We start from the raw sequence: 15,333 nt of genomic DNA, 5'->3' as shown, positions 1-15,333 counted from the left end.
AGGCTGTGAGGCAAAGGGCAGTCATGACTGCAGTCCAGTAAAAAACTGGATAGAAGACAATGGTATGAACATAGGTTCTTAGAGGCAGAAATAATAAAATCTTGCTTCTGGTGGATAAAAGTATAACTTTGTTCACCATTGCTTCCTTGGACCCCAGGTGGCCAAGAGTACATATTTCTTTAACCAAATATGAATTAAGCACCTACCATGTAACAGATGTGACACGAGTTTTAGTGGTAAATAAGACAAATCTATTTTATTTCCGTAGAGCACTACCTTCAAAGGTTAAAATTTAGAGGTAGAACATGGACACTGAGAAAATACAAACAGTGAAGTTGTTACAGAGAAATAGTGTAGCCTCTCATAGGCACAGATAATAACTTGAATTATATTTTCTTTTGGGCTCTTTTTTCCTAAAATGCCTGATTATATGGCCTTTCAGGAATTCCAAGATGCCTAACTTCCATCCAAGATTCTGTTCATTCTTATTTTCATCTGTAATAACACATGAAAAGGCTAGTTCCCAGGGTCTACAAAATCTCCAAAATCCAAATCTGCTCTAAAATACAAAGAGGACACTGCAAAATCTAAACAAACAAATGTTTTATGCACAGAACTCAGCACTAATTCAGATGCATTCAATGCAGCTATTACTACCACTACAAGTTAACACATGATGATGTTTATAATATGCTAGGTATTGTTCAAAGTGCTTTATAAAAATCAGTTCACATTGGGATGCCTGAGTGGCTCACTTGATTAAGCATCTGCCTTCAGCTCAGGTCATGATCCCAGGGTCCTGAGATTGAGTCACAGAGTCCCGAATTGAGTTCCCTGCTCAGGAGAGACCCTGCTTCTTCCTCTGCCTGCTACTCCCCTTGTTTGTGCTCTCTCTCACAAATAAATAAATATAATATTTTTAAAAGAGTATCTGCTCATGTTAATCCTCAGAACAACTCTGTGCAATAAGAACTAGTATTATTATCCTCATATTACAGATGAGGAAACTGAGGTAGAGAGTGGTTATATAACTTGGCTAAGGTCAATACCCAGTAAGTGGCTGTACCAGGATTTGAACCCAAGCAGTCTGGTTCTAGAGCTTATGTGTTCTAGAGTCCAGATTCAATTTAACTTAATGTGGTTATAAGTAAATTTTCTTCCAAAATATCATCTAGCAAATATTAATTGAACATTTATTATATCTGGGTGCTGATGCAACAGTGAAAAAAACAAAACAAAACAAATCTATGTCTTCATGGAGGGGATATGGATAATATACAAGAAGTAAAATATATCGTACATTAGATGGCATAAATAAATATATGGTACATTAGATGAGAAAATAAACCCAGGAAGCAGGATGGGGGCTGCCTCGGGTGACACTGGGGATACAGTTTTTTTTTCTTTTTTTTTTTTTTAAGATTTTATTTATTTGACAGACAGAGATCACAATTAGGCAGAGAGGCAGGCAGAGAGAGGAAGGAAAGCAGGCTCCCTGCTGAGCAGAGAGCCCCATGCGGGGCTCTATCCCAGGACCCTGAGATAATCACCGGAGCGATGGCAGAGGCTTTAACCCACTGAGCCACCCAGGCGCCTTGGGGATACAGTTTTAAATGAGATATTCAAGGATATAACCCGAGCAGGTGATGTTTGAGCAACAACTTGAAAGAAGTGAGGGACTGTGCCATTCTAAGTATGTCTTATAGGATATTCAGTAGAGGAAGAGCCCTAGATTTGGATCCTCGGACCCAAGACAGTATTAAAATAGCTCTGGAGTTACATTTAGTGGATTTCTGGGATTTATGATATAAAGGTCCTAACTAGCACATTCTGTAAGGGCTCCAATCTGCTAGCTTAGGAAGGGCAGAATAAAGCAACTGAATGAGCATTATTAAACCAGCAACAGCCTCCTCACTTATTTTAAGCTGGAATTTGTGTAGGATTACTCTGTGACTTGGCAATGTTGAAAACTTCATGAACTCATTCTTCCCATTTTCTGAAGTCAATAGAATATTTTACTCTGCCTGGGTCACCAACTGATGTAGTACAGTTGAATGGAATATCCCATATATGTCTGTTAGGTCTGATGATTTATAGTTTTGTTCAAGACCCTGATTTTCTCTCTCTCTTTTAAGATTTTATTTATGTATTTTAGAGAGACAGAATCAGTGGGGGTTGGGGCAGAGGAGAGAGAATCTCAAGCAGACTCCATACTGAGCTAGGAGCCTGACATGGGGCTCAATCTCATGATCCCAAGATCATCACCTGAGCAGAAATCAAGAGTCAGGTGATTAACTGGCCGAGTCACCCAGCTGCTCCAAGACCTGCATTTTCTTACTGATCTTCTGTCTAGATGTTTTACCCATTAATGAAAGTAGGGTATGGAAGTTTCTATTACTGTAGAACCAGCTATTTTTCCCTTTAATTCGGTCTTTATCCTCTTCATATATTTTGATTCAGCATTTTCTTTTCTTTTTTTCTTTTTTTAAAGATTTTGTTTATTTATTTGACAGACAGAGATCACAAGCAGGCAGAGAAGCAGGCAGAGAGAGAGGGGGAAGCAGGCTCCCTGGGGAGCAGAGAGCCCAATGCGTGGCTCAATCCCAAGACCCTGCGATCATGACCCAAGCAGAAGGCAGAGGCTTAACCCACTGAGCCACCCAGGCACCCCTGATTCAGCATTTTCTTGGTTGCTGTAAACCTTTGACTATTTTTCAGAGTTCTGACAAACTTGCTTCAAATCATTTCTGCTTATTTTTCAATGTTTCCTGAGGCCTGGCATAGCCTACTCCACCATGAACATGTGTCTCCCAAGGTGACTTTTTGACACAGCTTTCACCAGAGTAGAATAAAGGTAAATCTGTTTTCCAACAGGGCGTATTTATAGATATGAACATAAAAGCTGACCTTCTCCAGGAGGGGCTTAAAGCCTCATTCCCTGCATCCAGCTCTTCCATTTCATGCCAGCCCCTGAGGAGTCAGAGAACTCCATGAAATGTAGTTTGAAAAGCACTAATGTAAGTCATTATAACCCTCTGATAGCTAGTGCCTGGTGCTTATGATCTGGTATTAAAAACAGTTAAGTAGGGATGCCTGGGTGGCTCAGTTAAGCATCTGCCTTGGGCTCAGGTCATGATCCCAGAGTCCAGAAGATGGAGTCCCACATTGAGCTCCCTGCTCAATAGGGAGCCTGCTTCTCCCTCTGCCTGCCACACCCCTGCTTGTGTTTTTGTGCTCTCTCTCTGTGACAAATAAATAAATAAAATCTTAAAAGAGAGAGAGTGCGCGCGTGCGAGAGACAGTTAAATAGACTATCTCTTGGTTTTTTTTTAACTTACTATTTTCAAAAAACTTTCTTCCCAACTTCTTTTTGTTTATTTATTTTTTATTGTGTCACATTAGTCACCAGAAAATACATCATTAGTTTTTATGCAGTGTTCCCAACTTCTAATGCATTTGTACTGATATAATTTGGAAAACAGGAAAAAGCACAAAGAATAAAATGATCTGTGATCCCATCTTCCAGAGATAACTGCTGTTAATATGCTGACATTTTTCATATTTACAAAATAAGTCTAATCTGGTTAACATTTTACATATAGCAGTTATCACCTTTGCATCCATTTACTTAACACTGTTATTCTATTCACGCCTAGGTTAAGGTCATCATGTCTACTCTTGGATGCCTATTATATAACTTTATGAGGGAAGACTTTTCATGTGTTGACTAACCTGTCAATCTTCACCCTCAATGACTGTTCCTTCCAACACCTTTCAATAAAACAAAAACAGGTTGGTCACTCAGTTGATTAGCATAATGAGATTTCAAGATTGTAGATGTCAACATCTTATCATCTATGCTTACCAATTTAAGCCTGGCCCTACTGAAGTTGTTTTTAAACTTTTAAAAAAGCAGCAGAATCCCTTCTTTATTTTGAAATGAAATCTTCTATGAAACCCTAAAATTTAAATACACAAAACTGAGCTTTTATGATTGAAGTGTGCACATGTATGTAGGTAGAAGAGGGTAGGTAGTTTGTTCAACAGCCAACCCTGCTTAGCCTTCCTAACACCAAAACCATAATGCAGAACCTCTCCAGGCTCTGGGACAGAGTGTTTGAATATCCCATTGTTCTGTTAAATGTCCTCAGTCAGTGCCTCTAATGAATTGAATGACTATTGCCCCACCTCCTGTGGCTCCTCAGACAGTGCCTGACACTCGGGAGGCATTCAAAGAGTATTTATTTAAATTAAAGCCAAGAAATTCAGAAGGGGGGAATGGGTTAGTGCATACCTATTACTAGTACTTGAAAACAAGACAAAACAAAAAACCTCAGAAAGTATCCCCATTGAGAGTAGTAGATAAGTAGTAACATATCTTAGTGGTATCATTATAATATTATGTTACACCAGAGGTTATTCAACAAGTATTTTTTGACCAGGATTGTAATAATGTTTGCAGAATACAACAAAATATAATTGAATAAATATTTTATTGTTTCTGTGTTCAAGGTACTGTTTGAGGGACTGGGGAAGCTACAAAGATGGTAAAAGTATAGTTTCGCTTCTAAAGGATACCTAGTACTCTAATAGGGGGAAAAACTTACATAACATTGTGCTATAAAACAAGACAATGTGCCAGACAATCTCAAGAAAATTCTGCTGTTTTTTGAGTTGAAGGTAGAAAATTTTGAAAAATGACCAGCCCAGGAGATAGCCTCATCCATAGGTGGCTATTACACAATGCAGAGAGTAGTAACTAATGCAGAGGAAGGTTTAAAAAAAAGAAGAAGAAGAAGAAAAGTATGGAATACTTCACTGCCTTGATCTTGAGAAGATAACCCTCTCCCCAAGAAGAAAACTTGGTATACAAAATAGAGACAAACGTGAAGTTTTCACAGCTAGTATGTTAGATATACTGAGAATGGAGAGATCAATGTGAATTCTAGAGGGAAACTTTATGAAGTTGACATCTGAATTGAAAAAGGATGGGTAGAGAAGCATTACAGGTTAATGAGAATAACAGGCACCAAAGCCCAAAGGCCAGGAAGAGAACAGTTTCCATGAAAAAGACGGAAGACAGCAATCTGGCTGGAACAAAGGGTGTCTACTGGACAGGAGGTTGGCTAAGTAGGGTGGAGGTAGATTAATGGTGGGATACTTGGACGGCAGCTGATATAGGCCAAGATGAAGATAAAAGGGAAGCTGCAACAAATAGCAATTAGCTATGATGATGATGCAATTCTCAGAGAAAAGTATAATAGAAGTGTATAGCAATGATGATGGAAGAGAAAAAAAAAAAAACAAATGGATAAAATTCCCAGAAGACAGAGAAATAACTTGCTGTACCAATCAACAGGGTTATTGGAATGCTCATTCAATTTGGAAAGTAGACAAAAATGGAATGAAGATAAGAAAGGGATAACTTAAGAAAAAACCATGTTTACAGATGAAAATTAGCAAAGTTATTTTACTGTTGGAGAGGTTACTCTATAAAATTAGTTTAATTCCTAGAATGATGAGTTCCTAGACATGGATGATTTATTATGTGGACATACTAATTTGACAGCTGCCTGAAGAAATCTGTATTATCACCTTAGGCTAAAGCATAGTTTATCACCTCCCTCTTAAGAACTGAATGCACTTGAACTTCAGAAGTTTAGAATGTCTTCCTAAAAATATCTAGCTTTGATCTGATTGTTAAGGCATTCTCATACCCTATCTTCACTACCCTAGCTCCAGTCAAATAAACTGTGTTGACAGTATTTTGAACGTACTGGATCATGGTTGCAGTGTAGGTTTCTGGTGCATCTTTTTCACTTGGACATATCAGGCAGAAAAGTTTAAGGGGGTGGGGAAAATGCTGAGTTCCTACCTCACTAACAGTGTACCTGGATTTCAGTAAAGTACTTTCTTTGAAATTAAATTTTTAATTTAAGGATATCGCAAATTCTACCACACACTCCATATTCATTTCTGTCACGTGGAATAACCAAGAATTACTGGAATTTTAACAAGGGTGAAGCCAGAAGAGGTGACAGGCTCTTTCAAATGAATTTAGTCCAAGTGACCCTTCCCTGTTTGCATTATTTGCTCTCCCAAATGTGACAGACCTACCTGACACAAGAGGTCAGACTCTAGTATCAACATCTCTCACAGATGAGTATGTGACTCTTTGCCAAGGACAAATTTATTTTTTTTAAAGATTTTATTTATTTATTTGACAGACAGAGGTCACAAGTAGGCAGAGAGGCAGGCAGAGAGAAGTGGGGGGAAGCAGGCTCCCTGCTGAGCAGAGAGCCCGGTGCGGGGTTCGATCCCAGGACCCTGAGATCATGACTGAGCCGAAGGCAGAGGCTTAACCCACTGAGCCACCCAGGTGCCCCATCCAAGGACAAATTTAAAACCATTTCAAGCTATTTCTAATAATTTCAGTAATTTTTATCAATCCTTTTCAATAAATAGAAGCAATTGATTCAACCTTGCCACTGAGAAGAATACGTCCATCATTTGCATGGGCAATAGTTTACTTGTCTCCACTAATTTTTGTAAAGCTTCCATGTCACTTACCATCAATCTACTACCAGCCTATAATCTGGGCTACAACACACAGTTTAGCTAATTTTCAGGCAATGGTCTTCTCATTCCCAGAATCTACAAAGCAAAAGGACAATGATATTTTTCTTTAAGGTAGTATACTGTCTTTGTCTCTATTATTTGGTAACAGATTTGGAGGTAAATTAGAGCAAGGTTGAGCATCTATAGAACAGCATTAAAAATGCTGGATTTGGAATCAATTTTAAGCTTTATAATTTCTTTTTAGTAACCTTAGACTATGTACTCCTTTTGTGTCTCATTTTCAAATTCTATAAAATAGAGTAATCACAGCTTCGAAGAAGTTTTATGAAGATTTAGTGGTGCACAGTCATATCTTCATTCACATCACACTAAAAGAACCACTAATACATACCTGTGTTTTCTGAATAATCCAAGGTTCGTAATGTGACAAGGGAGAAAATATTTAAAATTGGAGTCATGAGGGAAAATCCAGGCAGTATAGTGAAGGAGTTCAGAGCATGTCACCCCAAAATACACACCCTAAAATTGGCATATTATAAGTCCAGGGAACAATAGGACTGACAAGGCTGCTAAATATGCAGCCCAAAATAGAACCCCTTCCCTTTTTCCACCCAATTTATAAACCTGCCTTTATCCCTGACTGATATTATTAACTATTCAGGCAAATACCCTACAATATTGAAAAAGACAAAGGTATACAAAAGGGTGACAAACAATTAGATTATACATTGGGTCAAACAGACTTCCTGTGGTCCCCTTTCTTTTGACCTTTTGGCTTGTATTTATTTCCCATCAGATGGAACATATGGGTAGATGGGAGATAGTTAAGGAACTAAAAGATAATTCATTCTCCCTTAGCATCCACAAATTTTCTAACCAAATTATCTCCCAGTGTACTACTACTTATTAATCTCACCAAGTTTCTGGATGAAACCAACATACCTCAAGAAATCTTCCAAGGCCCACATTGCCCCTTGTGGAATCCCAAAATGGATTCCATAGATTTATCTCCAGTATCAAGCTATTCCCACTATTTGGTTATCATCTGTGTATTTAGTGGGTGGACTGAATGTTACCCAGCCAGAAGTACCAATGCCCCAAGAGTGGTGAAGAATTAGTAACTGAAATTATTCCTTGTTTGGGCATTCCTTTATGTATTGGGTCAGATGAAGGAACTAATTTTACAACAGAAATTAACCATTTGCAAAACTTTGGGGTACTCGCTAAAATTTCACACTCTGTATCATGCCTAATCCTCATGGCAAACAGACCATAAAAATCCAAACATCAAAAGGACTTCAGAAATAATCTGTCAAGAAACTGGATTTAATGTCCAGGAGCACTAACCTCTGGACCTTATAACATCTGGAATACGCCAAATAGAAAACACAACATCTGTTGAAATACTGTTTGGTCACCCTATTCCTACTGGCATCTCTAAACCTTCTATTCCTTGATTGAGTGAATATTATAGGGGGTGTAAGTGAAAAATGTGCTATTGACTTGATGTGGGTGAGGAGCGAACGGTCAAAAATAAATCTTGAGACAGTGCAAAAATACGTTTTTATTATGGCAAGGGACAGGGCCCGTGGGCAAACAAGAGCTGCAATGTGATTGTAAACAATGACTGAATATATACTTCAAGTTGGAAGAGGGAGAGATACAGGAAGTTTCCAAAAGGATTTTCATATATTAAAGAAGACTTACAGGATCCTGGAGGTCTGACTAATGTCAAGCTAAGGCTACTTTTTGCCCCTAGCATAGCACTAACCTTACTGCAGTTGTGGGTTCCTTGAGAAGTGTCCTACTCTGCCTGCCTCAAGAATTTGTGAATGGACTGCAAGTTGTAAAGCAATTTAATTTTATCTACAACTCTTTTGCCTTTGTTCTCCATGTCACTATGACTATATACAAGAAATAACTAGTATAAATGGAGCATATCATCAACAGGTAAAAATGGCATGGGCTCTGCTGACTGGCAAGCTTTGCCATCCCTTTTGACCAGAAGACTAGATGTACATTGATGTTTCTAGAGGAGCACACACATTATCACCTCACTGAGAAGACCTTTATAAAGAACTCCTAACGGCTCACACTGCTATCAAAATAAACGAAAAATCCTTCTGGATTCACACAAGCCCTGCCAAGTTAGACCAGGATCAGCACTCCCAGGACAATTGGAAGACCATTCCTAAGGTGAGCTTAAAGTAAGGATTTCCCAGGCAAATTCCCAGGTCCTAGAAGCAGACAAAATCATGTAGTAGACAGCTTTTCTCAAGATCACTGATCAAGAAACTTCACTTCCACTTATTTTCTCCCCCACTGGGTCTTCCTATTCCCAGAGGAAAATGAAAAAGAGAAAAAAAATATCTTCCTTTTAACAAAGCTTCCCCTATCTTTAGCCAATTACTAAAAGGCTGATTGGAGGGGCGCCTGGCTGGCTCAGTACTGTGGAGCACAAGACTCTTGATATCGAGGTTGTGTGTTCAAGCCCCATGTTGGGTGTAGATATTACTTTAAAATCTTAAAAAAAAAAAAAAAAAAAAAAGAAAAAAGAGGCTGACTGGAGTCTGATTGTCTCAGTCTAACATACTTTCCCTCTGATCCTCTACTATAGGCTGTCCTTCAAATTGGTTCTCACTTGCTAACTCTTACTGTTCTCTCAGTAGGTTATACACAGACCTGACACCCCCTTAACCACTTTTCCAAACCCCGGCCACATTAACTAATCACTCTGGGTTTTGGTAATGTCAACATATAGATCATGCAAAAGAACCTGAAATTAATTTTTATTCCTGCCAAGAAGACCAACTGGTGGACCAACTCTGGAAAATGGACGCATGACACGTTATGGCACCCATGGCCAAAAAAATTATCATTCTTCTCTTTTTGTGAGTCGGCTGTACATGGAAAAATCTCTGTGGAAGCTCAAGGACTGTCCTTTGCTCAGACATTAGAAAAGACTTTTCTTTTTCCCCTTTGCACTGAAAATCGCTATGGTACTGAACTTTTCCCACATGACATACCAAGGCAATATTACAACCAAACCTTGTGGTCTGATTCCACAGGTAGCATCCTCAAGCCTCTCATGAAGGTCAGAAATGGTCTCATTACTGACTCTTAATGCTATCAACACCTGTGAAACCACCAGATTTCATGGCAGGCTCCAAAGCCACCCTTGTGTAACCCAGGAGCAGCTGAACCACCGAAGGCCAAAAATTACACATTGGGAACCCCAAAATTTGCACTCACCTGGTCACGTAACAAAACCAAGCCTTACAGCTGCTAAAGCCTAATTGCAGGCCTCTTCTATCTGATCTTTCACAATCTGTTCTGCTCCTATAGACTGACAGGGATACCCGTAGGATGGAAATGGGCAGGTCACCACATGACAGGTGACAAGATCACCAAACCCCAACTTAGTAAGTCACAAGTTTCATTCTGACCTTATCCATGAACAATGCTGGTCTTTTTATCTTAGGTGATAATAAGGTAATAAAGAGTTCCACCTAGATGGTCAAGAGGATGTGAACTCAGATTCCTGACACTCTCTATAACCAGGTACTCCACCTTAAATGCCAGCCAAATTACAAACTTGGGTTCCTTTGATCATAAAATAGAGCCACATAAATATACCAGACATGATGTTACAGAAAACTGGCTTGTATATCACAATTCTAAGTTTTTATGAATATTGACCTCCCTTTTCCCAGGCTTTGGAACTTATGAGTTGGAAAGGCTGTTCTAAATCTTTCCACAGAAATGGAACAAGAGTTCAGTAACACCACACAAACACTGGAAGCCACTCTATGAGAAGTTGATTATTTAGGCTCTGTTATACTCCAAAGGTACCTCGCCCTGGACACACTGACAGTCCAAAAGGAGAAGCGTATGCAATCATTACTGAAGAATGCTTCTTCTGTGTAAACTGCTTGGGACAAATTGTGTCTAACCTGACCCTTTGAAAGACAAGATAAACGCCCTCCATCAGATCAAGGAGGTCCAGCCATTCTGTTGGACTGACCTATTTCCGGGGACAGGAGACTGATTTAATGGGGGCATGAGGAAATGTGCTTGGATTTGTCATTTCCTATTTATTCTTATTCTAATCTATGCTCTTCTTTTCCTTTGCAGATAGATCCCTCCCCACTTGGTTGCTAACCCAATTCTTTCCACAACCACCAATGCAGCTTTTATGAGAAACATCTAAGGAATTTTCAGACAGAGGAAATGAAGTTCAGAGCATGTCACTCCAAAATACACACCCTACAAGTGGCATACTGATTAAATTAAAGGAGCTTGAGAAACAGCAGGTGCAAGAGGGTCACTGCGACTTACCTGAATTCTTCCTGACAGGAGATAAAGCTCTCCTGGGAAAGGTGCCCTCCCTCTACCAGGAGGAAGAAAAACAGTCTTATCACCGGAGATGGGGAATCAGGCTGAGAAACCTGTGCAAACCAACCTCGTTACACTAATGTTTATCTTCCTAGTCATTCTTCCACAGTTTGCTACCCCTGACCCAAACCCTCTGTCTCACGTGATTCGTTGTCTACAAGGTATAAAACGTTCCGTTCTGGTCATTCTTTGAGTGCTCATTCTCTTGCCGAGGTTCTCACATACATGTTTTTTTTTAAAAATTTAATAAAACTTGTGTGCATTTCTCCTGTTTGTATGTCTTATGTCAGTCTGTCTGGACCCTCTTGAAGACCCAAAGAGGGTAGGTAGAGAATTTTCCCTCCCTTACAGTGGTCAGTCGTTTTCTTTCTGCTAGCACTCTAATCTCATAGGGGACCACACTTTCAACCCTTTGGGTTATTCTACACGCAACATTCTCGTGATTTGCTCTCTGGCCCCCTAAGAAACTCACACTCATAATACGTCTGTCTCATTATAGCTTTCACAGGATTAAATAAGTGTAACGTGTTATATACACAAAACAAAACCTATTAAGAGGGGGTCCTAAACCTGGTGTAAGGGACCCCAAAGAGCAGGGATAAGGAAAGGGGACTGCGGGGAGTGGCAGGGTAGAATCCATCACCTGAGAGGAATGGGACTTGATAGTGACTTCTGACGAGGCGAACGCCTTTTCCTTCCAACGAAACCTGTCTAACCGGCTTTTCCCCAGGGGCGGGCGGACCAGCTTACTCCGCTTCCCGGTGGTGGCCGAGCTGCCTGCCGGCTGTCACGGAGACAGCGGACTTTCGGGCGGCGCCTGCGCGTTGGAAGAAGAGGGCACCAGGCCGGCTTCCGGCGATGAGGAACGCGCATGCGTAGGCGGCCAGACTGGGGCGGGTTTAGGGCAAGGTGAACGCGGAAGTAGGGTCCTTGTTTTTCTGGCTACTCGGTCTGTGTGGGGTTCCTGGTGCGAGATGGAGGCGGGCGCAGCTGCGGAAGATGGTCCGGACGGTCCTCGGGAGCGGCGAGGCTTGGATGAAGCTGGGAGGCAGCAGCAGAACCACGAAGTGCGATCTCAATCCCGGGCCGACCGGTTTCCAAAGCATTCCTACTGGTTGGATCTCTGGCTCTTCATCCTCTTCGATGTAGTGCTGTTTATCTTCGTCTATCTTTTACCATGGTGAGTACTCTGAACGCAGGGTTGAACCGGTAGGGAGTTTACCACCACAGTTGGGGGGGTGGGGAGCAAGGTAACCGAATTCCAGAGAGTATGGTATGCCCGATAATATAGCTGGTGAATGGCGGGGTGGAGAGGCGGGTGGTGTTGGGGTCGGGTTGAGGCTGGAGTGAAAGTGTTCTTCCCTGGCACCTCAGTGAGCGTCTTCAAAGAGGTGTGGGAGAAACTTGGCTTCCAAATTTTTCTTCTGTTTTGGATTGAAAAGAGCTGGATTTGACTATCTGCACTACCACAAAAAAATTAAAGAAGTTATTTAGCTTTTCTGAGCTTTATTTTTCCATTTACCATTTGGGGCCATAATAACAAGGTCATAGGGGTGTAGCGAGGATTAAATGAGGATTTTCTCTAAAAGCGATTCGCATTTTTGCCTGGCAACAGCAAGCGCTCGACTAAAGGTGTTGTTACTATAACTACAGTTTGACCTCTAGGAGGCCAGGTAGGTATCTCAAACAGGTCCAAGCCTGAACGACTACTAACTTCTTACCAAAATGTACTTATTTTTCAGTGTCCGTATTTCAGTAAATGTTAACCTTATTCATTCAGTACTCCTGCCAGAAGCCTGGGACTCTGATTGTCCCCTTTTGCTTACACCCACACATCCCAAAACACCCAACTGTTAAATCACAAAATTCTGTAGGTTCCACTTGCAAAATCCTTGCTCTCCATTTTCATTGCCACTGACTCTGAAAAGACATTTTTGGAAGAGGATAAGGGGAGGAAAAGTAGAGAAGGCGCTGGGGAGCAGAACAAGAAGAGGGACAAGGACTGAGGTGATAGGAAAAGTTCAGGAGAGAAGCAGTGAGTTGAAGGGCGGGGCTGTGGAAGAAAAGCAGTGCAGCTCATTTGGACATTAGGGAGCTCTCTTGGACTTTGGAGTTGTTGACTTATCATAAATTAACTTTTCTCAATCATTATGCTTATGAGTTTGCAATCCATGATAGGCAATTATGTCTTCTTTCCCCGCCCCAAAATTTTGGCAAAGATTTGGGCATGACCTCCTCGTATCTAAGACCCCATTGTCACTGATTTCTTGGATGTGTTAGATTAGAAGGCAGAGGGTTGAGTGGAGTGAATGGAAGAGGTGGATATTTCTATAAAATACTCTGCCAGACTATTTGTAGAGTTTTCACTCTCCTCTACTTCCCCTCCTTTTTTGGTAGAGACTGATACCTCAAATACAGTGTTTTGTTTTGTTTTAATGAGTTTTCAGCTCTGGATGGAAAAATGAAAAGAAGAAGAAAGAAAATGGAAGCAGTAGGAGGAATAGTCCAGGTCTTTTTTTTCTCTCTTATCAATACATAAATCATTTAGGAACAGGAAAGTGACTGAGACAATCTAGATTTTCAGGTATTGGGTCTAAAATATTAAATCTGGAAGGAGGAAACATTGTTGACAAATATTTGGTTTTTACAGAATGGTTTGCCTGATGTCTAGATTAAGAAGTTGACTCCTGGAGTGGATTCTGAAAATGACTGCAAACTTCTTGAACAAAGAAGACAGGGTTGTGCAACAGAATTTCAAACTCGGAGGAACTTTTTTTATTTTACATACTCTTGTTACTCCTTTTGGGGACTATAGTAAGTGGGTAATGATCTCACCCATTCATAGCTAAGTTCTTAAAATTACTCTGATTCATGTTTAAAAGCTTTTCAAACATCTGATGGCTTTATAGGGGCTGAATATTAAAGTATTTATACATAAAGGTTTAGGGTATTCATTAAGAAATATGGTAATGTCTTGCCTTTAACAGTTTAAGTGTTAACCCGGGTTTAGTATGATGCAAAAATGTGGTAAAATATTAAGATGAAGTATTTAAAAATAAATTACTTAAAAACAAGGGTGAAAAAAAGGAGTTAGAGCTGTACAGAAAATGCAGGCCCACAGTGTACTGGCTGTAAGTAACAGTTTAATTTTTAAATTAAGTGGGCCTCAGTTAACAGTTACCAGATTGATAAAGTCCCAGAGAAAGCATACTATCCAACTGTGCATGTCCTCTTACCTGGATGTCCCCTTCCTTCCTTTTAAGTTCTTGAACTTCCCTAAAATAGGACTGTGTTTGAAACCCATTTTTTATTCTTGTGGTTTTATAAAGAATGCTTGCCAAAATATGAGGCTTTTTGTTTGTTTTTTAAATAATGTCTGTACCTTAAATACTTCAGCAAAGTCATTTCAACAAATATTTGAGCACTTACTCTGGGCCAGGTGTAGTAGTGAGGAAAAAAGACAAAAATTTTCATGGAGCTTGCATTCTTTTATTTATCTAACAGTGTTAGTAATAATTTACATTCTAGGAGTGATCAGCTAGTGTTTAACAGAAAGGTCACACTTCCAAAGCAGCTACTAAAAGCCCTTCGGAAGCTATTCCTATTACATAACAGATACTTCTTTATGTAATGGATGTTAGAAAGGGGCTCTTGTTGAAATTGGTGACATTTGATACATGTGAATTGCCTAAATATTTTGAGGATATTCACCTCCCTTAGAAATAGGGCATAGATCTGGTGAACTCTATACCTTCTCTCTTTTAGAATGACTTTAGAATGAAATCCAGGACTGATTTTGGAAGATTTTAGTTGCCAATTGCCAAGTACAAGGTAACAATTATGCATCCAGGGTATTGCATCTACTTGAGAGAGAACCTTTTATGCAGAGGTTGATGCATCTAAAGAAACACAAAATTGGAATTTTATTGAGTATACCAGACAGTATGAACTGTTTTTCTGCTGTTTGCTAATAATTTTGTCCAATAAATGTTTATTATGTAGCTAAATTTGGTCTGATTTTGGATTTTGCATTTGTTTAAACAAATTACTTGGTAAGTAGCAGGGTTTAGAAAGGATTACCAGTTCTCATGTAGCTTAATGTTGGGTTATACACAAAATTTTATAATCCGTACTAGGTTTCTGAGCCTGAAATCAGCCTACTACCACAAATACTGAATATTCTGAAAATTTCTAGCAGAGGGAATGTAGCAAGGTCTTGCTGTTATGACATGACTGTAAATGGCATACAAAAATGGTTCCAGCAGGAGGGCTGAGTCGTTTCTACAGCTAATGAATAAGAAATTATACCTACTGTGCCATCTCAAGTATAGTGAGTCCTTACACCACCCACACTTGAAG

General features: G+C 39.9%; 1 protein-coding gene across 1 annotated transcript; it reads left to right on the top strand.

The window, feature by feature from the left end:
- Positions 1 to 11,005: 11,005 nt before the first annotated feature.
- CUNH4orf3 (chromosome unknown C4orf3 homolog) lies at positions 11,006 to 14,981 on the top strand. Its single transcript, XM_013053935.2, has 3 exons — positions 11,006 to 11,135; positions 11,623 to 12,154; positions 13,625 to 14,981. Coding segments are annotated over exons 1-3 (663 nt in total). The 3' UTR covers positions 13,626 to 14,981.
- The last annotated feature ends 352 nt before the right edge of the window (positions 14,982 to 15,333 follow it).

The sequence above is a fragment of the Mustela putorius genome, unplaced genomic scaffold (assembly GCF_011764305.1).
Source record: "Mustela putorius furo isolate JIRA1106 unplaced genomic scaffold, ASM1176430v1.1 tig00000721_pilon_pilon_pilon, whole genome shotgun sequence".
In the NCBI taxonomy this organism is placed as follows: Eukaryota; Metazoa; Chordata; class Mammalia; order Carnivora; family Mustelidae; genus Mustela; species Mustela putorius.
The sequence above is the reverse complement of the archived record's forward strand: the minus strand, read 5'-3'. Positions and strand labels throughout refer to the sequence as shown.

What these genes read in the sequence shown, in the direction of transcription:
- CUNH4orf3 (XM_013053935.2), top strand. Translation starts at nt 11,006, where the DNA reads ATGGGGAATCAGGCTGAGAAACCTGTGCAAACCAACCTCGTTACACTA. An exon ending in CGTGATTCGTTGTCTACAAG is followed by an intron (nt 11,136 to 11,622) that starts GTATAAAACGTT and finishes CCATCACCTGAG; the next exon opens with AGGAATGGGACTTGATAGTG.